Source organism: Somniosus microcephalus, chromosome 22, assembly GCF_052327205.1.
Source record: "Somniosus microcephalus isolate GS21.2 chromosome 22, FLI_Smic_1.0, whole genome shotgun sequence".
In the NCBI taxonomy this organism is placed as follows: Eukaryota; Metazoa; Chordata; class Chondrichthyes; order Squaliformes; family Somniosidae; genus Somniosus; species Somniosus microcephalus.
In genome coordinates this window covers 51,857,119-51,883,738 of record NC_141008.1, presented here as the reverse complement: position 1 = coordinate 51,883,738, position 26,620 = coordinate 51,857,119, and the positions used below count along the sequence as shown (strand labels likewise).

Genomic DNA, 26,620 nt, shown 5'->3' with positions numbered 1-26,620 from the left:
CTACTTCACAATTTGAAAACTTACTGCAGTGGGTGTAGGATAAACCTGGGTTAATGATCTGAGCATTAAATGTCCTTCCAGTATATCACTGCATTGTAACCTCAGTAGCCCTTATTTCCTGGAAAAAACGTGTACGTGTTGTACCTTGCATATGTCACAACCCAATTCTTGTATTTTTGGCAGTTTTTGGGGAAGAAAGACTTGCATTTATATTGCGCCTTTCAGGACCACCGGACGTCCCAAAGCACTTTACAGCAATGAAGTACTTTTTGAAGTGTAGTAACTGTAATGTAGGAAACGTGGCAGCCAATTTGAGCACAGCAATGTGATAATGACCAGATAATCTGTTTTAGTGATGATGGTTGAGGGATAAATATTGGTCAGGACATCGGAGTAACTCCCCAGCTCTTCCTCAAAATAGTGCCATGGGATCTTTTACATCTACCCGAGAGGGCAGGCGAGGCCTCAGTTTCACATCTCATCTGAAATACGGCACCTCTGACAGTGCAGCACGTGTCAGCCTAGATTTTGCACTCAAGTCGCTGGAGTGGGACTTGAACCCACAACCTTCTGACTCCGAGGTGAGGGTGCCACCCACTGAGCCACTGACTGATGCAGTTTTTGAGGAAGTGTTTAAAGGGATTTTTTTTCTCTCATCCAACTTTCTCTCCAGCCCTCTGATAACATGGACGTCTTGCTGGGGTTCAGTTCCACGGGTGCCATACCCAACTGGTTACTATTCATGGGTGAGTCTAGATAGAGTTGATGGGCTATTTAATTATGAAAGGCCATTACAGGCGAGATCAATTCAGTCTCCACCTGTGTGCTGCTTCCATGAAGGCTTGCTGGTTAGTGCCCAGTAATGGAATCTATGACTAATTTTCCAGTTCGCCTTCTAGTTACATGATGCAATGATAATGGAGTTATTGACTAACCATGGCTATCAATTAGTCTACAACAGACCCAGACATGAGATGAGGAAAACCCCCAGTGGTCGAATGTTTTGGTAACCATTGTTGTTTCAGATTTCCAGCATCCGCAGTATTTTGCTATTCTATTGTTCTAATGTCACCTATTCCACCCAAGTATACTACACTTGCCATATGTCATGTCCAATGTTCCCTCTTATTTTGTTTTTGGGTGCGCGACCCCTTTAAGGGAACTGTGCGGCCTATTCAGTTTTGTGCATGCGCAAAACTTTACATTGAAAAAGCCAGTCCTGGGCTGCGCGGGACCGGCAGAGAGTTGTACAGCCGAATAATAATTTCAGTTAATAATATTCCAAAATATTATTAACTGAAAGAAATCTAATTTGCATTTGAATGAATCGACAGACTCTGCTTCCACCGTCTCCCTAGCGAGCCTGTTCCATAGATTGACCACTCACTCACTGAAATGCTGTTTCTGCAGATTTACACAATCGCTCCTCAAAATCCAGTCCCTCCACCCCCCTCAACTGTTTCCTCTTCCATATCCTTTTAAAAGCTCCAATAGCCTTTTTATAATGTGGCGCTTCGAAATGTACACAGTATTCTAAATACAGTCGCACCAATGATTTATAAAATGGCAGGATTACCTCATTATTTTGACTCAATATTGACCTTTTAATAAATCACTATCTGATTTGCTTTACTAACTGCCACCAAGCTTTAATTGAAAGCTTTAATTTACTGTCGGTCAGGATTCCCTGATTTTTCATGCTCATTATTTTCTTTCCATTTAAGTAATAGTCCCTACCTGGGTTTTTTGTCCCCATGTGTAGCACTTTGCATTTCTCTACATTGAATATATATAATTGTTTTTTTTCCAAATGAGTGGCTGTGTGAAAATAATCCTGTAAAGTGAGCTGACACTTCTCGGATTTCACTAATGATTTTAACAGGGCTGTAAACTGTTTATTGGATAAGATGCAGATCGCTTGCAATGCTATAAAGCTGCTCTAACTAACTTTTAAAAGTATCCCTTGCATTAGCCAACATTATAATCTACTTTGAAAAATCTTTTTTGGAGTCCTAAATAGACAGCAGTGCTTTCTCCCACCAGGAACACATTTTAAACACAGTTCTAGTGCGTCCAGATCATGTTTTCTTAAATTTTGTACGTAGTGCAGAGACCCATAGAATTCCATATCGCGCCTCTAACTCCATATGGTTGGGAAGAGGATGGGATCAGTGAGGTAATGTAACACCAGAGAAACAAGATATTTCAAAATAGAGGTGAGCGAGTATCTTTTTGAAAGAGGCGTAATCCTTCCCACAGCTTGTCTTTGATTCCCAGAGCAACTATTTATATTCTTTACAATTTATCATAACTATCAAACCCATAAAATGCTACAAATTGACTTTAAATATGCCGTGCCAGTCAGCCAGTGACTACCTTTAAATATGTGGCCACTTTTTATTTACTCTTGCTGGCTATTTCCATTTGAGTGGGAAGGGGAATTGTACGGTACAAATTTTTGGCAATAAAGGAGCCTGTGTGAAAGTGTAAATCGGTTGGGGAGGGGTCAGTAAAACCTGCAATAAAGACTTTATCTTGTATTTTAGATGACTGGTAATAGATTAAGTTCAAATACTGAAGAGCTAATAATGAATGCATTACTGGTTTTAAGTTGAGTTGACAGAGGAAACTATGTTGGAACAAAATTATTACTAGAAATTTCCAACCAAGCCTTGTGTGGGCTTAAGATGTGATTGCCATGTTCAGAGTTATGGGCTGAGTGACCAGAACTCTGGCCTGGATGAGGCAGGTTTGGGAGCAGCCTCTACTTAATCTGTTGCTCATAAGTTCACTGGGACACCACTAGCTATCAGCACCAATTTCTTGCTCTTTATTTTTTCGTACATGACAACAGTACCTGCACTTCAAAAGTAATACACTCTAGGATGTCCTGAGGTCGTAAAAGCTCTAAATAAAAAAAGAAAAGACAGACTTGTATTCATAAAGTAGAATTTAATCTAATCTAATCAATTAAAAATATTTTGGCTACTAGATTTAATGTGATATACGGTAGTGGTATAGCCTGGTCTCCCTTCACCTTCACTGTAGCCCTCAGCAGAGCTGTTGTGCCACGTGGCGTTGCTTTCTGGTAGGTCTTTGATAGTGGTGCTCCCAAAAGCTCAGCATTGCACACCTGAACAAAATGTTGGTGATTATTCCTCTATTAGGCAGGCTTGGTGCCTTCACTAAGAATATTCTTGACAGAATTCATAGTAAAAATAAATATTTAAATCCCAATTTGTCCCTAAACTAGTCTGAGGGGTCTTCTGTAGTCTCTAATATTGCATCTTCCAGGTCTATTAAATGAACAAGGATTTGCTGTACACATGACTGTAATGGAAAGTTATAATAGATAAGTATAGACAAAGATGAAATAATCTCCAATGCATTGGTTCCATCTCTGCTCTGGCTGCAGAAATCTCTAAATGCAGCAAGATGGAATTGGGAAGATGTGTGGATTGCAATGTTTGATAGTCTCTGGAGCGAACTTGTTTATCCATTTTGCGGGTCTTAAAGGGACATGGTGACATTACAGAATCGACATTAGTGCAAATTGTATATAGTTTGTTGAAAGGATTATATTTTATTGAACAACTAGATTTTATAGGTGGACTTTTTTTTGTTCCATAGTTTCTTTAGTGTAATTTTGATGTATAATGAAAGTTACGTATTTATAAAGTGTATTTTCTTTGTGGTTCCTTTTTCTCTCCTGTCTAAATGACCAAAATGGGCCAGTGCAGAATATTTACATTACTAAAGTGTGTAATGCCTTGTATATCAGGACATTCTGTTCTCTTCAATCTGCACGTGACCAACTACTGATCTTGCTGTGATACTAGAGCTGTTGAGTTTTAATGGAGGGACAATTGAGGCAACTTCTCTGGGCTGGATCTAGAATGAGGTTAGCAGAAGCCTAGGAGGAACTTGCGTTTCTCTTCTACTCCTGGGCAGTGCTGTGGAGGAAGTGGAAACACAAATGGAGAAGGGAAAAATATGTAAAATATTCGATGTGCAATGGAATATTAGAGCAAGCATTGCTCTGCCAAAGTCAGTGCTGTTTTCAGGTCCCCTGATTACTCATGCGGTTTGTGTTGCAGGTTCGCACAAGTCTGCACCGACGCCTGTGCTTCTTCATGCACAGTAGTACTTTCAAATGACTTTTTTAGTCTGAGTTTTCAATATGAAATATAGGAATAAAACTAACCTAATGTTACTTCCTTGGGGAAGTGAAATACAGGGGGGAAACCTGTGGTCCGTTTCAGAAGAAAATTTGGGATATTCCTCCCCGACATCTTAAGGCAATGAAGTACCCACTAAAGAGATGGTGGTTACCTGTGACTCATCACAAGATGTGCGTAACTAATCACAACCCCTTGTATATCTTGATCTCTTTAGGAATGTAGAACTGTACAAGATTGGAAAAACCATTTTCATCCCTCAGGTCAGTCTAATGGTCACAAACTTCCTCCACTGCTTTATTCTTCATGCCCTTCCGTAGTCCTGTCTGCTAAAAATGTACATCTCCTTGAAATTTATAACATCCGTGGATGGGTTGTTAGCATAGAAGTTTACAGCATTGAAGTAGGCCATTTGATCGATTGTGCCAATGCCAGTCCTTTGCTGGAGCAATCTCAAACTATTCCAACCACCCACCTTCGCGTAGTCCTATATCTTCCTCTGCTTCAAATATTTATTGAATTTTCCCATTATAAAAATTCCAGCAGTCTCTGTCTCGAGCACTCCCACGTGGCAAAGCATTTCCTGTTGCAACAACCTGCTGTATAAATACATTTATTTAATCTCTCTCCTCACCATTGTCACAAAAATTTTAAATTGATAATTCCTCATCACTGACTTCGCTACCAGAGAAAATAGTCTTTCCCTATTCACTCTATCAAAACCCTTCATAATTTTAAAAACCCCTATTAAATCTCCCCTTGGCTTTCTGTACTCCATTGAAAATAGTCCCAATATTTCAAACCTCTCATCAGTAACTAAAGCTTCCTTTCCCTGCAGGCATCCTGGTGAAGCTACACGATTCTTTCTATGGCTTTAATGTCCTTTCTGTAAAGGACCACTTTTTTTATTCGTTCATAGGATGTGGGCGTCGCTGGCAAGGCTAGCATTTATTGCCCATCCCTAGTTGCCCCTTGAGAAGGTGGTGGTGAGCCGCCTTCTTGAACCGCTGCAGTCCATGTGGTGAAGGTACTCCCACAGTGCTGTTAGGGAGGGAGTTGCAGAATTTTGACCCAGCGACGATGAAGGAACAGCGATATGCTTCCAAGTCAGGATGGTGTGTGACTTGGAGGGGAACTTGGAGGTGGTGATGTTCCCATGCGCCTGCTGCCCTTGTCCTTCTAGGTGGAAGAGATTGCAGGTTTGGGAGGTGCTGCCGAAGAAGCCTTGGCAAGTTTCTGCAGTGCATCTTGTAGATGATACACACTGAAGCCACGGTGCGCCGGTGGTGGAGGGAGTGTATGTTTAAGGTGGTGGATGGGGTGCCAACCAAGTGGGCTGCTTTGTCTTGGATGGTGTCGAGCTTCTTGTGTTGTTGGAGCTGCACTCATCCAGGCAAGTGGAGAGCATTCCATCACAATCCTTACTTGTGCCTTGCAGATGGTGGAAAGGCTTTGGGGAGTCAGGAGATGAGACACTCTCCACAGAATACCTAGCCTCTGACCTGCTCTTGTTGCCACAATATTTATGTAGCTGGTCCAGTTAAGTTTCTGGTCAATGGTGACCCTCAGGATATTGATGGTGGGGGAATTGTCGATGGTAATGCCGTTGAATGTCAAGGGGTGATGGTTAGATGCTCGCTTGTTGGAGATAGTCATTGCCTGGCACTTGTGTGGCGCGAATGTTACTTGCCACTTATCAGCCCAAGCCTGAATGTCATCTGGGTCTTGTTGCATGGACTGCTTCATTATCTGAGGAGTTGTGAATGGCACTGAACACTCTGCAGTCATCAGCGAACATCCCCATTTCTGACCTAATGGAGGGAAGATCATTGATGAAGCAGCTGAAGATGGTTGGGCCTAGGACGCTGCCCTGAGGAACTCCTGCAGCAATGTCATGGGGCTGTGATGATTGACCTTCAACCACCGCAACCATCTTTCTTTGTGCTAGGTATGACTCCAGACTGTGGAGTGTTTTCCCCCCGATTCCCATTGACTTCAGTTTTACTAGGGCTCCTTGATGCCAGACTCGGTCAAATGCTGCCTTGATGTCAAGGGCAGTCACTCTCGCCTCACCTCTGGAATTCAGCACTTTTGTCCATCTTTGGACCAAGGCTGTAATGAGGTCTGGAGTCGAGTGGCCCTGGCGGAACCCAAACTGGGCATCAGTGAGCAGGTTATTGGTGAGTAAGTGCCGCTTGATAGCACTGTCGATGACACCTTCCATCACTTTGCTGATGATTGAGAGTAGACTGATTGGGTGGTAATTGGCCGGATTGGATTTGTCCTGCATTTTGTGGACAGGGCATACCTGGGCAGTTTTCCACATTGTCGGATAGATGGCAGTGTTATAGCTGTACTGGAACAGCTTGGCGAGAGGTGCAGCTAATTCTGGAGCACAAGTTTTCAGCACGACAGCCGGGATGATGTTGGGGCCCATAGCCTTTGCTGTATCCAATGCGCTCAGCCGTTTCTTGATATCACGTGGAATGAATCGAATTGGCTGAAGACTGGCTTCTGTGATGGTGGGGACTTCGGGAGGAGGCCGATATGGATCATCCACTCAGCACTTCTGGTTGAAGATGGTTGCAAATGCTTCAGCCTTGTCTTTTGCACTCACGTGCTGGCCTCCACCATCGTTGAGGATGGGAATATTCATGGAGCCTCCTCCTCCCGTTAGTTGTTTAATGGTCCACTACCATTCACGACTGGATGTGGCAGGACTGCAGAGCTTTGATCAGATCCATTGATTGTGGGATCGTTTAGCCCTGTCTATAGAATGCTGCTTCTGCTTTTTAGCATGCATGTAGTCCTGTGTTGCAGCTTCCCCAGGTTGGCACTGCATTTTTAGGTACGCCTGGTGCTGCTTCTGGCATGCTATTCTACGCTCCATATTGAACCAGGGTTGGTCCCCTGGCATGATTGTAATGGTAGAGTGAGATATGCTGGGCCATGAGGTTACAGATTGTGGTGGAACACAATTCTGCTGCTGCTGATGGCCCACAGCGCCTCATGAATGCCCAGTTTTGAGCTGCTAGATCTGTTCTGACTCTATCCCATTTAGCATGGTGGTAGTGCCACACAACACGATGGAGGGTGTGCTGACGGGACTTCGTCTCCACAATGACTGTGCGGCGGTCACTGCTACCAATGCTGTCATGACAGATGTATCTGCGACAGGTAGTTTGGTGGGGACGAAGTCAAATAGGTTTTTCCCCTCGTGTTGGTTCTCTTGCCACCTGTCGCAGGCCCAGACTGGCAGCTATGTCCTTCAGGACTTGGCCAGCTCGGTTAGTAGTGGTGCTACCGAGCCACTCTTGATGATGGACATTGAAGTCCCCCACCCAGAGTAAATTCTGTGCCCTTACTACTCTCAGTGCTTCTTCCAAGTGGTGTTCAACATGGAAGAGTACTGATTCACCAGCTGAGGGAGGGTGGTAGGTGGTAATCAGCAGTACTCTAACTGTGGCCTAACCAAGTTTTCATACTCGCCACCTTTTCCGTGAAGTTTGTCTTCCCTTGCATAAGTTTGAATTCATGCCCCCTTGTACTTCAGTTTTTGTTAATATTGAACACTGCACAGGAATCTATTATTCTGAGATCTTAATAAAATCCATTAACAAGGTAGGGATGGAGTCTGTTCATCCCAAAAACGTGCAATGTTTTCAATCTTAAACATTCCTAGTACCAGTAGTCTTTCTGTAGAGTTGATTGTATGCCAAGTAAAATTCTGTACTGGCCATGCAGTTTACTTCATGCCAACACCGAGACTGCCCCACACAAGTGTCAGTGTAATGATTCTATTTCCCACATCCTAGGTACGATTTTGTACAAATTCAGCTGCGGCAACTCCAGATTCTTCACATAGGATCTTAACCACTTGAAGGAAAAAAATAAACAGGTTTTTCATTCCTTCAGGAAGAAATGAGCTGAATTTATATAGTGCTTTTCACATCCTGAAGATCTCCCAAGTGCTTCACAGCTAATGAGGTTCTTTTGAAGTGTAGTCATAGTTATAATGGAGGGAAAGGAATCAAAACACCGATAGTTTGCCAGTTGAGTGGAAAAAATTCGGTCATGTTTTGGATCAGTGTGGGTGAATATACCTCTGATTCTCAATCTAAATGAAAAATGACTAGATCATGCTTTTTCGAAGGTTTGTAAGTATTGTATATCACTGCTTGAACCCCGTTTTTAGGTGACACAGAAGTGTGTGGTAGGTGAAAGTGCGGGTGTAGTACCAGCATGCTCATTTGTTTTATATAATTTTGTAATTGTGACTAAGGATAGGAACAGACTCCATCCCTACCTTGTTAATGGATCAAAAGATAACTACCTCTAACAAAAATAGGAAATGCTAGAAGCACAGCCGGCCCTTAAGCACCTCTGGAGAGAACAGACCAGCTGAAGCTTTGGGTGCAGACTCTTCAAACATATGAAAGATTTAAAGAGGGTTGTTGCTGTAACCAACCTTTTATTTTTTGCTCTGTATAATCAGAATTTTTTTAAATTTCTGGCACAAGGGTAGATGCAATAGCTTTCCCAAGAATTTTGTAAGGAGGCTGCTCCTTTTATTTTGTAAAATGTGCACAGATAGCATTTTTGGCACATTCAGTTCTTGAGGGTGTGTTTTCGTACAGCCCACACTGCTGAGAGGCAAAGACAAAACTGTTGCGAGAAGTCTGACTGCTCAAGTGTTTTGAGGCTGTTCACACAAACTATTTCAAAATATCCAAAGCATTTGTATTTTGTAGTAATTTTGTGCTTGAATATGCACCTTTTCTATAGGTAGAAAAATTCAAAATTTTGTATTAAACGCTCCCAAAGCGCATCATTTCTCTTTCTCCCTCCCCCCCCCCCCCCCCCTCCCTTTCAAATGATAAGGTCAGGGCTGCCTCACCATGCCCATTAATTGGGGAAAGTGATTTATCCCTCAGATCAACTCCAGAAATAGCATTTTCACTGCCTCCAAGAATTCTTGCTACAAAATGGTGGTACTCGGACAGCAAGCAGTGCTATTTGTGGGATTTTGTCCCTTACCAAATCACTTGCCCTATTAATAATCTCATTCAATTTTGAAACTTGTGCCAGAAATTAAAAAAAATTCTGATTATACAGAACAAAAAATAAAAAGTTGGCTACAGAAGTTTAAAATGTTTCTTGCTGATGTGACTGTTTTTCCGAAGAGAAACTGAGCACTTGACATTGCAGGCACCCTCTGAGGTATTAAGTCTCGCTCCTGAAACCTGGAGATCAAAGTGGAGGCATATGGACAGATTAGGAATATCGGAAATCTAGATACATTTTGCGTTTGCCAGAAAGAGACACGAGAGCAACCTGGGAGGAGTTGCTCTTGATTGTCCTCTCTCTAGAAAAAGTGCTTAACCTCCTGATACCCCTTCTTCCCTCCCCACACCCCAATGGTAGTGATTTAAAATCAGCGTTGTAGGCAATTGGCTTGCATCTTTCCACTCCATAACATCTTAATGTACTATGTTTGTCTAACTTTAAGAAACCAAGCTGAGGGGTTAGGGTCCATAGTGAAAGACACCACCAGGGTTGAAAAGAGTCAGAGAGAAGACCAACTAAATTGTGAAGTAGTGATTCGAGGACACCAGACTTCTGGTTTAAAAGCCTGTAGATTATAGGGAGAAGAGCTTAATGTGCAGTGCTTAAAAAGCTCTTGGAGGATAGTGCTACCATCTGTGGCTCCAAACAGGGTGCAGATAATAGAATAATTCTCCTAGAAGTCAAATCACCTCAAACTACAGAAAGTTAACTCCAGCTATATAATCAAGATTCATGCAGAACAACTTTTACTATTTAATCAGAAGTTTTTTTTTAAAATGATCAGGGTATTCCCTTCATGAATTTGCATGGTAGTTTTGATGGCATACAAAGGGTAAATTTGCATTTCCAGCCAACAGCATTGCATGCCAAGAGAACATTTTGGATTACTGGAGATGTGCTTTGTGCATTTCCATCCATAGTGGTTGGAAAATTGGGTTGGATGTGCTATCCTCAAGTAGCACTTTCTCTTCTGCATCTAATGTTTCAGCCACTGAATTCACAAAGTATGTGTGTTGTGCAAGAGTTTAAAATGTATAAATATCCTGGTGCTGTGAAGCAATACAAATACTGGTTAACTGGTCATTCTATCATTACTACTTGTTAGCTATTGCTGGTACAGAATGATTGCTGTGTTTCTCTGCTTAAGCCACAGCACTCATTATGTGAAGTGTTTTGAGACATTTTGACAACGTGATATGGTGTTCTATAAATGTAAGTTTTTTTCAGTTGCATCATGATTGGCTGTCTGGACTAATAAAGGCAGTCCTAATGGAGTGGAGGCAGGGGAGAAATAAATTGAGGCAAGAGGATATTTTGCAGTGTATTTTCAACAAATTAATTGTGGGATGGTGTTGAGGTGTAACTGTGACAAACTCTTGCATTATAGTATTGAATGACAGCTACTGATTGTACCCGTTAGTTCTTAACCCTCTGTTGGATGAACAAATGTAGAGTGCATGGGTCTGCTTTTGTGTTTTCACTTAGTCGTTCTTGGTTTGCTGCCAGTCTACACTGATGTTGATTTGCATTTTGATTTTTAATTGCACTGCCTACAGCTTCTCTATCCCATTGATATGCTGATTCTATTTTGCTGAAGTGGACATGTATGGGAGAAGGGTGAGGAACATTAACGGATCAACAAAATTGCAGCTCTTCTATTCTGCACTGAATCACATGAATTGCAATTTGAACCTCAGTAAATCATCATAAGGCACTTGTACTGGTGCTACTGGCATTTACATCGTTAAATCTAGCTCCCTTTTCCCAGCAGCTGACTCATAGGCCGATGACAAATTGGGTTGATGAGGCTGCTGCCGGGATTAGAGCCGGATTTAGTTGTGTAAATGCCAGGAGCCTGGCTCCTGGGATCTGACCCAAAACAACACCAACATAAACGTGTCTATAAATTGCCATTGTAGTACAGCTGAATAGTTACATAGAATCTACAGCACAGAATAACAGGCCATTCTGCACAACTGGTCTATGCTGGCATTTATACTCCACATGAGCTTCCTCCCACTCTAATTACCTCTTCCTACCCGGCCCCCATATATCTCAATTCTCTTCCTCGTTTGTGCATCAAGCCTCCCTTTAAATGTGTCAATTGATACTGCTTCAGCCACAATAAGCTCCACGTTCTTCCTAAATTCTTTAATTGATCAGTTAGGTTGTATATTTATGTCCCCTTGTTCTGGACTCGCCCACAAGTGGAAACAGTTTCTCCATTCCACACTATTGAAGCCTATCATCATTTTAAAGACCTGTCAGGCCTCCTCTTAGTCTTTTCCAGAGCAGAGAGCTCTGGCTTCCTCAATATTTCCTGTAGTTGCATCCTTTCAATTCTAGCAACATGCTTTAAAATCTATTCTGGACTTTCTCCCGTGCTTCAGTATCCCCTTCGTAGTATGGAGACTGCAGTAATCCAAGTGTGGTCTAACCAAGTTTCTATGTTAATAGAACATTACCTCCCTGCATTTATATTCTATTCCCCTAGAAATGAACTGCAGTACTTTGCACTTGTGTATGGCCTTATCAACTTGTGTTGCAACTTTTAGTGATTTATGTATCTGTATTTCCAGATCTATTTTCTCCTCTACCACATTTAGTTTCTTGCCTCCTAATCCCTTCTACCTAATCACGTTACACGTCACTATAGTGAATTTCATTTGCCATCTATTTTCCTGTATTTTGGTGCAGTCCTCTACCTTATTAGCTATATCCCCCAATTTGGTCTAATCTTCAAATTTCTACACCAATTCCTGAGTCCCGATCATTTATGTATATGGTAAAGAGCGGGTGGTCTCGGTACGATCACTGCACCACTTCCAATTACAGCTACTCCCTTTGATAAGCTCACTGAGCTAGTGGGTGAGCGTGACTTCGTTAGATGTTCATGCAGCTGATGATTCACTATCTTGGGTTTTCTCCTCTTTGAGTCCAGATTTTTGATCTGAATCAACTCGATGTCAACTTTGAATTTTTTGTAAATTTTCTGATGGAGAGAACGTCTATATATTTGTATAGCCCCTTTCATGACCTCCGAACATCCCAAAGCGCTTCAAGTGCAGGTACTGTTGTAAAGTAAGGAAACACGGCAGTCAATTTTCGCACAGCAAGGTCCCACAAACAGCAATGAGATAAATGACCAGGTCATCTGTTTGTGATGTTGGTTGAGGGATAAATGTTGGTCAGGACACCAAGAGAACTCCTTGCTCTTCTTCGAACAGTGCTGTGGGATCTTTTATGTCTACCTGATGGGGCAGACAGGATCTCGGTTTAATGTCTCAGCTGAAAGACGGCACCTCCGGCAGTGCAGTGCTCCCTCAAGTGTCAACGTAGATTATGTGCTCAAGCTTCTGGAGTGGGCTTGAATACATGACTTTTTGACTGAGTGGAGAGTGCTGTTCATTGAGCCAAGACTAACTTCTGAAGCCAGGGATGTGAAAGAGCGTGCAGAGCAGGTGAGTCTGAAGGAGAAAGACAAACTTTTTGAGTAAGATCCTTCAGAAGTAATGAAGAGCCCCATTTGAAGCATTAGCTATCTATTGACTGACTTGCTGTGCATTTTCTGTTTCACAGCATTCATAGTTCTTGTCTGATGAAACTCTCTCTCTCTCTCCCAAGTTTGATGTGTACAGTTATAGTAAATGAGGCTTTTTAGTTTTTTGCTTGTGACTGTCTTAGTGGATATTCTCCCTGAATTAATACTGTTCCAAGTGGTTTAAACAGAGGTGATGCTGTGTTCTGTTTGCCTCCATGTTAAGGAAAATGACATGCTCAGTGTATATATTGAAAGAGAATAGCATATCAAGGGGCTTGAGCTTTGCTATCACAGTTTGAAATTGACTTCTACCCCCTTCTGTGCTGTAAGATTCTATGATTCTACCTGTGTTTCTACTGTTTACAGAAATTACTTCTTGCTGTCAATGTTCCTGCTAAGGTGCACGTGAGCACAGCCGCGCAGTAATTTGAAAGGTCCCGCGCGGGCAGCTCACCGGCTTTTACATTGTAAATACCGCGCTAGCACAGAAATTTAAAGGGCCGCTCAGAACAAACCGCAGCTCACGGGGAACATTGCTGGCTGTATTTCCCAGTGAAGTTGTCAATTAGTGGTGAAAATTGCTCCATTTGGAAAAGATTGCAGGCAGTGCTGTGCTGCAGTTGACTTGATGGTGTGTGTACAATCTCAATGTCTTATTTGACCCAGAGCTGAACTTAATCCTGCTAGCCATTATTAAGAAAGCCAGTTTCCATCTCTGCAACATGATCAACCTTCTTTCTTTATTTCACCCCATAAAAGTCATTCATGCCTTTGTCGACTTTAGGCTTGAATTCCCTAAAAACTTATCAGTGGCTTCCTGAGTTCCATCATATGTAAACTCCAGCTTGTCAAACTCCATTGTTTACATTCTGTCCCGTACTATCTCCTATGACCCCTTTTCGTACCAACCTCCATTGGTTCCCTGATCCCCAGCAAATGGAATTCAGAATCCTTGACCATTCTCTCTCCAGCCCTATATGCCAGTGCGCCCTCCATTCCTCTGATTCCACTCATATTTGAATCCCTTATCTCTCTGTTCTACATCATCCTACTTGCTCTTTGTCCTTCCATTCTTACTGTGTTGAATTCAAGACTGCTCACACTGTCTCCCCCACACTCATTATTTCCCAGGGCATTAAATCCGTTGCCTTTCTTGGTCTTTTATTTTACAATTAACAGACCTTTTAAAACTTGAACTTTGTGACACCTGATCATTACTCGGTGATTTTCCTCATCTTAACAATAACAACTTACATTTATATAGCGCCTTTAAAGTAGTAAAACATCCCAAGGTGCTTCACAGGAGCATTACCAAAGAAAATTTGACACTGAGCCACATATGGAGATATTAGATGACCAAAAGCTTGATCAAAGAGGTAGGTTTTAAGGAGCATCTTAAAGGAGGAGAGAGAGGTAGAGAGGCAACGTGGTTTAGGGAGGGAATTCCGGAGCTTTGGGCCCAGGCAGCTGAAGGCACGGCCGCCAATGGTGGAGCGATTAAAATTGGGCATGCACAAGAGGCCAGAATTGGAGGAGCGCAGAGATCTCAAAGATATGGAAATGGCATTTTAAGAATCTGTCAGTGGAATCCATCTGCTGTGTCAAACTCTGAAAACTGCTTTTGGCATATGCAAATTAAGACAGCTTGTGATCAGTTCTAAAATGTTGACAAATGGTAGGAACCAGACCGGCTCCACAGGGATCCATTGGCTGAGCTTGTGAAGCACATTGGTTTCACACATTACAGCAAGTCACAATGCTTTTTTTTATAGCAACTTGACATTCTGTGGCACATTGAAAGTTGACTGAATTGTTTGCTTTCATTTTTTGTCATTTATTGAGACTCATTTTATATAAAGTGCAACTGCGTAGTTTGACAAGATCTCAAGATAATAATGGATGAAGAAAGCGTATTTGTCCCATCTTGATTCATCTATCCAGAGAGATCCTAGCATCATCCCTTTATAACATCCAATTGTTTGTTAAATGATTTCAGGGGTTTTGCCTCCAATACTCTAGAAGTTTTTCACATGTTGATCACTTTTTGTCTGAAGAATTTCATGTTAGTTATCCTAAAAGAACCCTTCTCTAGTTTAAAGTTGTATCTCCTTATTCTACATCTGCAGTTTAATTTAAGTTGATAACTTTTTCTATACCCTTACCAATCTTGTGTAACTCACCTTTCAGACATCTCCTTTTCAGATTGAAAAGCTCAGGTTCTTGAAAGAAGATTAAGGAGTGATCTAATTGAGGTGTTTAAGATGATTAAAGGAGTTGATCGGGTAGAGAGAGAGAAACTATTTCCTCTGGTGGGGGAGGCCAGAACAAGGGGGCAGAACCTTAAAATTAGAGCCAGGCTGTTCAGGGGTGATGTCAGGAAGCACTTCTTCACACAAAAGTCTGGAACACTTCTCCCTCAAAAAGCTGTTGAGGCTTGGGGGTCAGTTGTAAAATTTCAAAACTGAGATTTGCTAGGTAAGAGTATTGAGGGATATAGAGCAACGGCAGGTAAATGGAGTTAATGTACAGCTCAGCCACGGTCTAATTGAAGGCTCGAAGGGCTGATTGGCCCACTCCTGTTTCCATGACTCGTAAAGAAGTTCAAGTGTTTCTCCCACCCCCCTGGTTACTGAAACGCCCTTGATTTAATGTGCAATTTTAAATTGGGTCACAGATGAGTTCTTGGTTAGGGCTGATGTACACTGGGACAATAAAAGGAGCTTTATTGTACATCTAAACTGTCCTACACTCTATGCTGTTACTGATGCCTGAAAATGGAAGGTGTTGTATACCCCAGCACTAACATTCCTTGCTTGGATGATGAGCACAAAAAACTCTCAAAATAGTCCATTGGAGAAAGGGCATCAAAATCTGTGCCGATCTTTCCCAGCAGCCCGTATTGTGGCTATTACAAAGGACTCTGCCTGCTTTAAAACACTCACTTCAATCTTTTGTGGCAACAGGTTTGCCTTTAATCATGCCATGATGGTTAAAAATCTGGTTGCTGTCAAAAAAAAAACTGCTGTCTATTGCACTGTTCTGAATTTTATTCTCATTTTTGTTCTGACAGAATCACGGGGGTGTAGTGAATTTATGAAATGGCAGGAAATGAAAAAGCACCTGAATTGCAGCTTCACCGCTCAAGAATGCAGAAAGAACAGCAGAATGGTAACTTCACAGGTGAGGCGTTGCAACAATTCATTATAAAAAATTCTGTAATTTTCACTGCAGAAATCAAGCAGATACAAACAATTTACCTCAACTTTCTTATTTAAAACTTTTGCCCTTGTGTTTGTTCTGAGGTGGTGATCACCAATATTCGCACTTTTTTTGGGGGGGGGGGGCGCGCAGCCCATTCAACATTCCGCGCATCTGTGGTTTTTCCATTTAAAAGCCAATGAGATGGTTGCGCAAGACCTCAAGACCGCTGCGCAGCTTAACAGGAGCATTGGTGATCACAACTGTGTGATGGAATTAATTCTCATCGGAGATGCAAGTATTAACCTGGGGTACTTAAGTGATCATGTTTGTTTCATCGCTTCTCGCATTCTGGGCTTGCCAGCTCCCACGTCGGTGCTCATTCACTTTAAACAAATAATCAAATTGACACCAGCAGAAAGCATTAATGTAAAAATAAACTAGTGACACTTTTAGCACCTTTTTGTTTCTTCTCGTGAAGGTGCTGACTCACGCAGGGACATTGACACCAGGGCATCTTGGTTACTTTGCAAATTGCTCGGTGACCCAAGGCAATGAGTGTCGGCATGCTTTTTGACTGGTGGGATGGGGGCACTGCATTCATCAATCTTATTCCAACCTGACATCCATCCACACATGCACTTCTGCAGTAATGATCAGGGGTAAGAACCCTTGCATTTTTTTGTTTCCCCCTTGTCTCCTTCAGTCTAAAAGTCTAAACTGGTTATCCCACTGAAACTTCATATTATAGATGCTAACTTGGTACAGGGTTTGGTTTTCAAAACCAATCTCTTTTTAACCTCCACCCCCCCCCCCCCCCCCAAAACATGTAGACTATGAAGGGTTGATGGTACCACCTGACAGTGCATGATTTTGATGCTGCTCCCTTATGCTATCCCCAAACAATGACCATGGTTGAGTCTCCGCTGTGTAAGAATTCTCGAATGTAGATCTCTCTTTTACACTTCCTGCATTACGCTTTGGCCAAACTTTCAATTGCATATTCCCAATCCTTTAAAATGTTCCCAAATCTTTTGTTTGTCAGTTCTGATATTACACACATGATGGGCCGAATGGCTTCCTTCTGTGCCGTAAATTTCTAGGATTACAGATTTTACTTCGTAGATTTTTTGTGCAATACTGCTACTTGCACTTAATTTAAAAAAAAAAAAAAAATCAATTTTGATGGACAGCGCAGTTCTTGAAAATATCATTTTTTTTTTCTTCAGACCTCTTGTCGCTGAATGAGAGGAAACTGAGGGATCGAGAGGAGAGGGAGACCATTGTTTTATGGAGGCGGCCTATCATCACCCTGCAGTACTTCCTCCTGGAAACCATCATAGACTTTAAAGATTGGGCAAAAAGGTAAGAAATCGAGTATTTAACCAATGAGGCTGGCTAAGGAGCCAGCTAACATCTGGCCATTTCTAAACCTGTATAGTGTCACATTTTTATTGAATTCTAAAGTACTTTCTAAAATGATAATTCCATCTCATATTCCCTTCCTATAAAATCTGGTTTACAAGTCACATATCTTCATGTATATTTTATGTCCTTTGAACATAGTGGTGTTATTGTAGTAATAAATATGAGGAATTAAAGTGGCACGGACGCTGTGCTATCGTAGAAACGTGTGACTGATTAAAATGGAGTACTGTACTTTTGTCCATGACCAAGAAAAATGACCTCAAAAGAGCTTCTGCAATGTTGGGAGAATGGCTCTTGTTCTTTTGGCTCTGCATGAAGTATACAAAAATAGCCAGTTGAGTGAATGTAGTTGATTAACAGAGATATACGCCTGGGTAAATAGTTACCAAGTACTAGAAACAATTGGTCTGTATCAGCAGGTTATTAATCCAATCAGGGTGCCCTTAGTATGTACTGAATCCCGCAGGTGGCCACCTGCATGCTTTGTGTAGGTATTATGGATTCTGCTGTTCTCAGTTCGGGTAAAGTGTCTCAGGCTGACTTCTCAAAGGCAAGGCTGATATCCATAATATCCTTTGAAATGATGAACTTACACTTTTGATGTACCTCTTGCAGCTAAGCTAAAACAGTTAGAGATGAGACCAATGTTCCCTTTAATTTTTTTGGGGGTGGTGCGGCCCCTTTAACTGGCTGCGCGGCACAGTTTTTCCCATTCAAAAGCAGGTGAGATGGCTGTGCTGAACCTCCAGACTGGTGCGCAGCCCTTAAAGGGAACATTGGATATGAGACATCGGATGCCTGTATAATTCTAAGGAAAACTGGAGCTGGCACGGAGTGCGTGGCAACTGCCATTTTTGAGAAGTGTTTGTCCATTTTTCTTTTGAAAGATGTGCAAAGAAAGCCCATCAGAGGGACATGGCTGCTGGGTTTGTCTGGTTAAGCCTTTTGCATGCTGGTTCAAAGTTGCTGTGTTATTGGAACTGACTTCAACTTGGTGTTGTTCCTTGCGTCTATGATTGACTCTTATCTGTGAGTAAACCAGTTTGGTCTTGACAAAGTCTGACCAATAGCCATCAAATTCTGAAGTGACGCAGGCACATAGTGGAAATCCAGGATTGGAATGTGGTTTCAGACCATCAGAACAGTTTAGTCTGAATATTGGATGCTATTTGCCAGAGATCAAAATGCAGAGTTTACTAGGATGGCAGGAGTTCTGGTTGCTTTGTATGGTGCAGATTGAAGTCTAAATGAGAGAGGAATTCTTGAAGCTGACACTGTAACTAACCTGTGATTTTTTTTCCATGTGAGATATTAATTGCATAAGGAAGTTAGCGCTGAGGCCAGAGAATTCCACACTGAGGAAGGGGAAATTGGCCTTGTCACCCTGAATACACGTTGTGAAAATCCGATGCTCCCTATTGGTGGTTTTGAGCCACGTTATCTGCATACTGGGGACATGAGCAATGTGCTGGTCACAGACTCCGCACCAGTTTCCTTGTATTGTAGGAAACTGGCTTGGCTGCATGCTGTTTGGAGGCACTATTTATGGAACGGTGCACTACAATGTGAATTTCACAACTGGGTATTTCTTTTACAGTTTCACAGAATTGCCTGGGTCGTGCATTCAATAATGCAGTGATTTGAAGTACAATAAAATAGTTGCATTAGAAACATTTGAGTAAATTTTTTCTTGTTTTTGCAGAAGAATAGAAATAAGATCAAGTTAATTAGATCAAGCAATAAATTAATTAATTAAGCTCACTAGAGCATTTTTGGGAACCAGCCAAGTAGGGCACTGAGATCTGGTCATGCCTAACTGGCTGTTCATGCCCAGCCAGCTGCTGGCACTGCAAAGGTTGCCAGGGAGTTAAAGGGTGCTAGATCTGTGTGTATACCTTGGGTACTGCTTTAGTGGCCCATAGGTTTCCAATATTTTCAAACTCACTTTTTTTTAAAGGAAAATTAGAATCTTGCAAGTGGTTTAGTGCTTGGTACACAACAGAAGGAAGCTGAACAACTTGGATCTACAATAAAAACTGAAAATGCTGGAAATACTCAGCAGGTCAGGCAGCATCTGTGGAGAAAGAAACTGAGTTAACGTTTCAGGTCGATGACCTTTCATCAGAACCTGAAACGTTAACTGTGTTTCTCTCTCCACAGATGCTGCCTGCCCTGCTGAGGATTTCCAGCATTTTCTGTATTTATTTTGGATTTCCAGCAGCTGCAGTATTTTGCTTTTGTAACTTGGATCTACCAGTCATTTGGAAGTTTGAGCTCTTTTTTCTCCTTCAAACTGTTTGTGAGCAGTACATTTTTCTTGTCTAGATGTGTTAATTTTCTCCTTCTCAAAGCAAATTGCTCTAAACAAAGGCAGTGGTGCTTGTCATTTAAAATCCATAGTGCAGGATTTTTAACCTTTTTTTAATCCACTTAATATTAGGTCCCTAAAATCCATGGGGCTTCACCTGGAATGATTTAGCTCCACAGTACAGTCTATTCGCTGTTGGACATTCGATTTCAAAATGATGTGGCAACTGCACTTTGATCTTTAGTCCAACTCTGCTAGTAACGCTGCAGGATTTCGCTGTGCAATTCTCCCAATGCATTGCAGTTTTGAATGTTTCAGACTGGCACAGCTGTTGAACATTAAAAACCTGCAGTTCAGTGAGTGAAGTATCGCCAACAATGGAACGCAGACTGTGCACATTCTTTTGCTCTTGGATACCAAATATATTGAAATAAAAAGAAAAGCTGCTGGAGAATTAACATTATTTTCTTATCTCTTCCAAATGCTAATTGACTTGCTGTGCATTTCCAGCATTTTCTGGTTATCTGACATAAATCCCTTTATCAGGAGTTCCTCGTAGAAAGAATTGCTTGTTTGCCAGCTCAACACGAGGTTCTTTATATTTTACAAGAGTAGTTTGTTTAAAGGATTCGAGTTTGTGGACAGATGAGCTTCAGTGAGGTTTAATAGTAAACCATTTGTATTACATAGTTGAAAGAGATTGAATCACTACCAGCTGAAAGGCTCAGTGGCACGGCGCTGAACTATCTCTGCAGGAGTGGAGCAATGATTCACCCCTGAAGTTCCCTAAATGGTGAGAAGGAGTGAGATTTTCTCAATGGGGCGCGTTGGGAACGGGACTGCTGGTTTCAGTCCCGTCCCCAACGATGTCCGGCCAACCCTCGCTGTTTTCCTTTGACCTTGTTAAGGCCAATTAAGGGAAAGCCGGTGACAGAGGACGTCAGCGTATGACATTTCATCTGTCAAACATTTTTGACAGATGAATTGTCTGTGTTTGACACTGACTATCTCTCTCCTAATGTAAGCCCTTGTACTGAAGACTCACCAAATTCTCTCCTTAGCAGAAATCAGATGGCTGCTGCATCAGAGAATGCAGCAGCCATTCTGTCATCTCTGCCGTTGAGATGAGGCACCTCCGAATCCCCAAGGGTTGATGCCTACAGGAAGAAGCAAAGGTAAGTAAACTTTTTCGAACACTTTACACTCTCCTCTCATATTAACCTCTCCACACTTGCACCCATCACTCACCTCCACAGCGGACTTTTCAACCCCTCTCACCCCTGCAGACCCACTGCTCACCTCGCTGACCCTGGCGGGGTTTCCAGATGTCGGGAAGCCAGCACTTGCAGGGTTGGAAGCGGAGTCGGTACCCGCTCCCAGTTTCTGCTATTTTCCCGGCAGTCCCGCCTCCATACCTGCCTTCCCAGGGCTGGCAAAATTCCCCCCTTTGTTGGGCTAGCTTGAGAAGGAAAGTGCTAAAGAGGAAAAAGGTGCTCCCAGAAAGCCTTCAATACGCAACTATAAAGCAGGAAATGGAATTGAAATCAAAGCAGGAAGGGAAGAACTGAAACCTTAAAAGAGAGACTTGCATTTATATCGCGCCTTTTACGACCTCGGGACGTCCCAAAGTGCTTTACAGCCGATGAAGTACTTTCTGAAGTGTAATCACTGTTGTAAGTAAGCTTAGAGAGACCTCTCTTTATAACAATGAGGATTGTTTCCCTGCATTACAACAGTGACTACACTTCATTGACTGTGAAGTGCTTTGGGGCATCCTAAGGTTGTGAAAAGCGATTGGATAAATGTTTTTTTCTCCTTCTTACAAATCGATAGAATACAAACCGAAACCGGTGCTCCGGTTTCCTCCCACAGTCCAAAGATGTGCGGATTAGGATGATTGGCTATGATAAATTGACCCTTAGTGTTAGGGGGATTAAATACGTGTGGTTACGGGGATAGGGTGGGATATGTAGGGGTTATGGGGATTGGGTGAGATATGTGTCGGTGCAGGCTCGATGGGCCGAAATGGCCTCTATCTGCACTGTGGGGTTTCTGTGATTCTGTGATACGTTATCTTTAATTATTCATGAGTCGCTTGTTGGAGCGTTTGGTGTTGGGAAGGAAGCAGCTGTAAGTTGTCGCAGCAAGAGGAGTGAAGAGGGGAAAATGGTTACATTTTATGCAGCACCTCATTGCATCAAAATGTCCTGAAGTGTTCCACAACGAATGACTTTTGAAGTGTGGGGATTGTTATGCATGTAAACATGGTACCACTCTGCATCAGCAACTTCTGAGTAGTCAAATGAATAACCAAGCAATTTATCTTTTGGTGGTATTGATTGAAGGAGGAATCCCTCCTGCTGTTCGATTTGTACCATGGGATCTTTAATTAATTTAATGTCCACTTAAGTGTTAAGCCCCTTGATGAATATTGAAGTACAAAAAAAGCCCTGAAGATTGATGTATTGGTACATAGTGACATGGTTCTGTCCAGTGATATGGTTTCTCTCCTTTTATAAAGTTAAGTCGTTCCATTTTTGTTTTATTTGGAAATGTCAAAATAATGTGTCATTGTGTAAAAAACATATCCAGGTACATTATTGCGGAGGCCTTCCGTCTTGCTGTTTTTCTTCTATAACTTAGCATTTATCCAGCTTTTTAAAGTCACTAACTTAATAGATTTTCCAACTGCCACAGTTATTATTAATGGCTTTTTTGGGTGAGGGAAGGGGGAGAGTAATGCAATAAGAACATCAACCTGATACTAGCAGCAAAAAGCATTAATTAAAAAAACAGCTTATTTGCTGCTTCAAATCGTTTTTCAGATGTGTCTAAATCCATTTATTAAGGTTAGTTTAGTTCATACTCTGTTGAAAGTAACTGGAAGGAAGTGTGTGGAAGAGTATGGGGCTGTAACTGCTCAATAAAATGTTTCTAAAGCTTACTTTGAGCAACCATAATTTCTATCAGTTCCCTTAGAACAAAATTGAGAATATGTGGCACTCTTGCACCAGGTGCTATACTTCTAGGAAAGTGTGATAGAACACTTTACACCTGTGTTTAGGGCAGAGTGAGAGAGCACTATGGGGTTGGCCAACAAGTGTGTATGCGACAGTACATTTCATATTACTGTGTGGGTGCAGAATGAGAACATATGCTCCAAATCTCTCCATTTTTGGCTCAGTGTTTGTATTGTCATGCTCCTGTGAAGCACCTGGAGATGTTTTTCTACATTAAAGATGCAATATAAATGCTAGTTGTTTGAATCCCTCCAGTCAGGTTTCCACCTCTGCCACAGCACTGAAACAGTTATTAAAGTCACAAATTACATCTTGTGTGACTGTGACCGTGGTAAATTTTCCCTTCACATCCTTCTCGACCTGTCTGCAGCCTTAGACACTGTTTACCACACCATCCTCCTCCAACGCGCTTCCACCGTTGTCCAGCTGGGTGGGACTGTACTCGCCTGGTTCCATTCTTATCTATCCAGTCGTAGTCAGAACCACCTGCAATGCTTCTCTTCCCGCTCTGGCAGCGTTACCTCTGGTGTCCTCTAAGGATCTATCCTTGGCCCCCTCCTATTTCTCATCTACATTCTGCCCCTTGGCGAGATCATTTGAAAACACAACGTTAGGCTCCACATGGGCTAACGCCACCCAGCTCTACCTCCCCACCACCACTCTCAACCTCTCCACTGCCTCTGGTTTGTCATGCTGTTTGTCCAACATGCAGATGCAAGTAAATGTACTTTATAAAATTCTCTTCAAAAGAACACCGGGGAGCAGCAGAATTGGAAGCCGAGAGCCAGCATGATCAGGAATCCAAAGCTTCACTCATCCTTGGACTGTGAAACAGTCCAGTGCATGAAGACTTATCAATGGCCCTGTGCTTCATATGTAGTTAGTAGTTTAAAAAGACTGATTTTCACAATGCAAGCATTATGATTCCAGTTCTTAATTAATTTTGCATTACCTTAACTCTAACTTTTTTGGTGGATCTTTCATAATGATACAGTTGAACGGTGCTTATAATAGACTTCTGCGGGCAGTAATGACATCCAACACTCGCAGGTCCAACATAGCATAAAATTAGTAAAGTATGAAGCTTTTCTACAATGCCTTAATCTCCTAACCTTAAAGCGTGCCGTATATGACTGTATAATATCTCGTATACCATCTGACCTTTAGGTAATGAGCACCCAGTTAGTGCCATTTTTGCAATGGTGAGATTGAATGTTTTCAAAATTCAAACTATAATTATGTATATCTCTCCAATCTGTCTTCCACCCCACTACAGCATTGAAATGGACCTAATCAAAGTCACATGACATTCACGGTGACCATGGTGCATCATCCTTCTGTACTATCTCCTCTCCATTGTCTAGCTCAATGGGACTACCCTTGCTTGGTTTCACTCTTGGTTATCCAATTATAGCCAGAAAATCTCCAACACTGGCTTCTGTTCAAACCCTCACACCCCTACCTCTGGAATTCCCCAAGGATCTATCCTTGGCTACTTCCTTTTCCTCATCTACATGTTGCCACATGGCGGCGACGACGACGCCCTCGGACATAGGGTCAGCTTCCACAGATATGCTGATGAATCTCGGCTGTACCCCTCCACCACCTCTCGACCCCTCCACTGCTCGTCAGGCATCCAGCCTTGGATGAGCCACAATTTTAAAAATGACTCCTCTTGTGAAGTGCCGTGATACATTTTTCTATCATTAAGGTGCTATATAAAGGCAAGTTGTTGTTTATATGGCCATGCAAGTCACATGCAGCAGCCTGTAAAAACTACTTCAGTGTCCATTGCAATGTTGTGGCTGTGTGAAGTGTTTATTGTATTGACCAGATTGCCATAAAGCAGTAAAGGAAAATCTCAGATGGCAAGATTAATTTTAACATCCTAGATTCCTCTCAATACCCTCCAGTTTTCTAAAATCTAACATTAAATGCAACCTAATACACTGAAGTGTTTCCTCCACTCTATTCATTACTTGAACATCATAAACTGAAGTGTCTGATCTTTCATTTCATTTCAAATGCCCAGCTTCCTGTGGGTAGTGATTGTCTCTGCATTCTTGATTGAGATAATGTACAAGATTGCACAGAAGGTCGTGTGGCCATCATTTCTGTTTGCCTCGTAAAAAGTACTCCTGCCTTAACCTGTTGTGCCATTGCTCAGCAATAACATGCTAACTGACGCCCAGTTTGGGTTCCGCCAGGGCCACTCAGCTCCTGACCTCATTACAGCCTTGGTCCAAACATGGACAAAAGAGGTGAGGTGAGAGTGACTGCCCTTGACATCAAGGCAGCATTTGATCGAGTGTGGCATCAAGGAGCCCTAGCAAAACTGAAGTCAATGGGAAAACTCTCCATTGGTTGGAATCATACCTAGCACAAAGGAAGCTGGCTGTGGTTGTTGGAGGTCATTCATCTCAATCACATGACATCACTGCAGGAGTTCCTCAGGGCAGTGTCCTAGGCCCAACCATCTTCAGCTGTTTCATCAATGACCTTCCCTCCATCATAAGGTCAAGTGGGGATGTTCGCTGATGATTGCACACTGTTCACCATTTGAGACTCGTCAGATACTGACGCAGTCCATGTCCATATGCAGCAAGACCTGGACAACATTCAGACTTGGGCTGACAAGTGGCAAGTAACATTCGCACCACACAAGTGCCAGGCAATGACCATCTCCAACAAGTGAGACTCTAACCATCTCCCCTTGACATTCAATGGCATTACCATCGCTGAATCCCCCACTATCAACATCCTGGGGGTTACCATTGATCAGAAACTGAACTGGACCAGCCATATAAATACTGTGGCTACAGGAGCAGACCAGAGGCTGGGAATTCTGCGGCGAGTGTCTCACCTCCTGACTCCCCAAAGCCTTTCCACCATCTACAAGGCACAAGTCAGGAGTGTGATGGAATACTCTCCACTTGCCTGGATGAGTGCAGCTCCAACAACACAAGAAGCTCGACACCATTCAGGATAAAGCAGCCTGCTTGATTGGCACTCCATCCACCACCTTCAACATTCACTCCCTCCACCACCGGCGCACTGTGGCTGCAGTGTGTACCATCTACAGGATGCACTGCAGCAACTCGCCAAAGCTCCTTCAACAGCACCTTCCAAACCCGTGACCTCTACCACTTAGAAGGACAAGGGCAGCAGACGCATGGGAACATCACCACCTACAAGTTCCCCTCCAAGCCACACACCATCCTGACTTGGACTTGTATCGCCGTTCCTTCACTGTCGCTGGGCCAAAATCCTGGAACTTCCTTCCTAACAGCATTGTGGGTGTACCTGCACCATATGGACTGCAGCGGTTCAAGAAGGCGGCTCACCACCATCTTCTCAAGGGCAATTAGGGATGGGCACTAAATGCAGGCCTAGCCAGCCAGCGACGCCCACATCCCATCAATGAATTAAAAAAAAAACTCATTTTTCTTTCCCCTTTTTGTCTGTCCTGTTCTCTCTTGACCAGTACCAATTTGCAACTGACTGGGACCTCCAAGAAAGCAGACAGGATAGTTTTTTCTTCCTTTCTCTCAAGGGGAAACACCTCGTATCCATTTGTCTTCTCCCTCTTATGCTGTTGTTGAGATCAGGAGCTTGCTAAATTGGTGAATCACAGGCGCTACCTGTGGCATAAAAACAGAAAATTCTTTATGGAATCTGACTGCATTTCCAGCATTTTGTTTTTGTTTCAGATTTCCAGCTTTCTGCTTTTTATTTGTTATGTCTGCAGTGTAGTAGCTGTGACGTGGTTTCTTTAACAATACCGATTTTAAATGTTAAGGAGCTGAGGCGAAAGTGCCAGGGCCTACAGTGCAGGATGCCACCAAGATTGAAAATAATAGGAGAAAAGTAGCCGTTAGGC

The 26,620-nt window shown here is 42.5% G+C and overlaps 1 protein-coding gene across 5 annotated transcripts in view; it reads left to right on the top strand.

Annotated features, from left to right (window-relative positions):
- vmp1 (vacuole membrane protein 1) overlaps positions 1-26,620 on the top strand; it is a 148,309-nt gene that overhangs the window by 13,702 nt on the left and 107,987 nt on the right. For 4 of the 5 annotated variants that reach the window (XM_085964710.1, XM_085964711.1, XM_085964714.1 and 1 more), the window contains 2 exons: positions 15,857-15,966; positions 17,214-17,349. In XM_085964710.1, the coding sequence (XP_085820836.1) occupies positions 15,885-15,966; positions 17,214-17,349 (218 nt within the window). In that variant the 5' untranslated portion in view covers positions 15,857-15,884. Of the gene's footprint in view, positions 1-4,417; positions 4,442-15,856; positions 15,967-17,213; positions 17,350-26,620 lie in introns of those variants that run through there. The other variant, XM_085964713.1, reaches the window with a different exon arrangement.